At 42.7% G+C, this 1,240-nt stretch overlaps 1 protein-coding gene across 1 annotated transcript in view; it reads left to right on the top strand.

Moving 5' to 3' along the window:
- The window catches only part of IKBKAP (inhibitor of kappa light polypeptide gene enhancer in B-cells, kinase complex-associated protein), a gene marked incomplete at its 5' end in the record, with an annotated part of 30,036 nt that overhangs the window by 17,247 nt on the left and 11,549 nt on the right, over positions 1-1,240 (top strand). The window contains one exon of the mRNA XM_009574399.1: positions 503-588. Within this exon, the coding sequence (XP_009572694.1) occupies positions 503-588 (86 nt within the window). The remainder of the gene's footprint in view (positions 1-502; positions 589-1,240) is intronic.

Genomic DNA, 1,240 nt, shown 5'->3' with positions numbered 1-1,240 from the left:
TGCTGAACCCTGAAAATTTTTAGACACTTTTCAGCAAATGGTTTCAGAAAACAAAGCATCCTCTTAGCTGGGAAAGCTATTTTGAACTAGTACATGTGAAAAGTATGAAAGTGGAAATAACCTCCTAGAAAGCTTTCCTTTTATAAAAAAGACCATTTTCATGCCAAATTTTATTTGGAAAACTGTGTCCAGTTATCTGAGCTTTCAGAGAGAGGTGTTCTCTGGCTGGCTGGCATGGTAAGGAAGCTCATTCTACTCAAAACACACCTCCAGTCTTGTGACATGTTTGACGAGACATGCTGAGTAGAAAAACCTTTCTAGTATATTCTGTCCTCTTCCAATTTTTCCTGCCTTTCTTTAAAAAGATTGAAATACCTGAATAGTTTGGTTGGTTGGTTTTTTACTAAAATGTAAACTAGAACTTGCACAAACTGTGCTAAAATAGGAATAAGCAGTGTTTCTGCCTGCTCGCTTTTTCGTTTACTGCTTCTGTTTTCTTCAGATACTGCCTATCAATACTGACAGCACACGTAAAGAAAAGTCCTCCAGAACTGGAAATTGCTCTCCAGAAGGTTCATGATCTTCGAGGTATTGTATGAGGAACTCAAAAGTTTTGAAAATGGGTGGTTTGCAGGAGCTTTTGTTGTTAGCATGGTTCACCCTGAAAATTATTTTAAGGTGGTGGTTCAGAAAACAGAAGCCAGAAAACAGAAATGTACTTGAAAGTAGCTATGTGTTAATGAAACAGTAGTATATCAGCTAAGATACGCTGCTGTACATGCCCTCAGCTCATCCTTTTATCTAGGTATGTCAGCAGATAGCCCAGAGTTGGAGCTGTTTTCTCTTTCCAGTCAGAACTCTGGTTCTTCCAGCATAGAATAATAGGAGGTTCCCATTCTGGGTCCTGGTATCTCAAACTGGCAAACTTTGCCTTTTTTCTGTGCTGATACTTCTGACCTGTCACTGTTTGTCCTGGTTTCGGCTGGGGTAGAGTTAACTTTCTTTCTGGTGGCTGCTGGGGGTGCTGTGTTTTGGGTTTGGTATGAGAGGAGCGTTGACGGCCTGTTGATGTTTTGGTTGTTGCTGGGTGGTGCTTGCACCGGGGACTTTTCAGCCTCCCATGCTCTGCCGGGTGCACAGGAAGCTGGCACAGGGGGAGCGTAGGTGGGGCGGTTGACCCAGCTGGCCAATGGGGTATTCCATACCATGTGATGTCATGCTCAGTATAAAAACTCGGGGG

This window comes from Fulmarus glacialis, unplaced genomic scaffold, assembly GCF_000690835.1.
Source record: "Fulmarus glacialis isolate BGI_N327 unplaced genomic scaffold, ASM69083v1 scaffold25063, whole genome shotgun sequence".
NCBI lineage: Eukaryota > Metazoa > Chordata > Aves > Procellariiformes > Procellariidae > Fulmarus > Fulmarus glacialis.
Note: the sequence above shows the minus strand (reverse complement) of the source record. Positions and strands in the feature narration are given on the sequence as shown.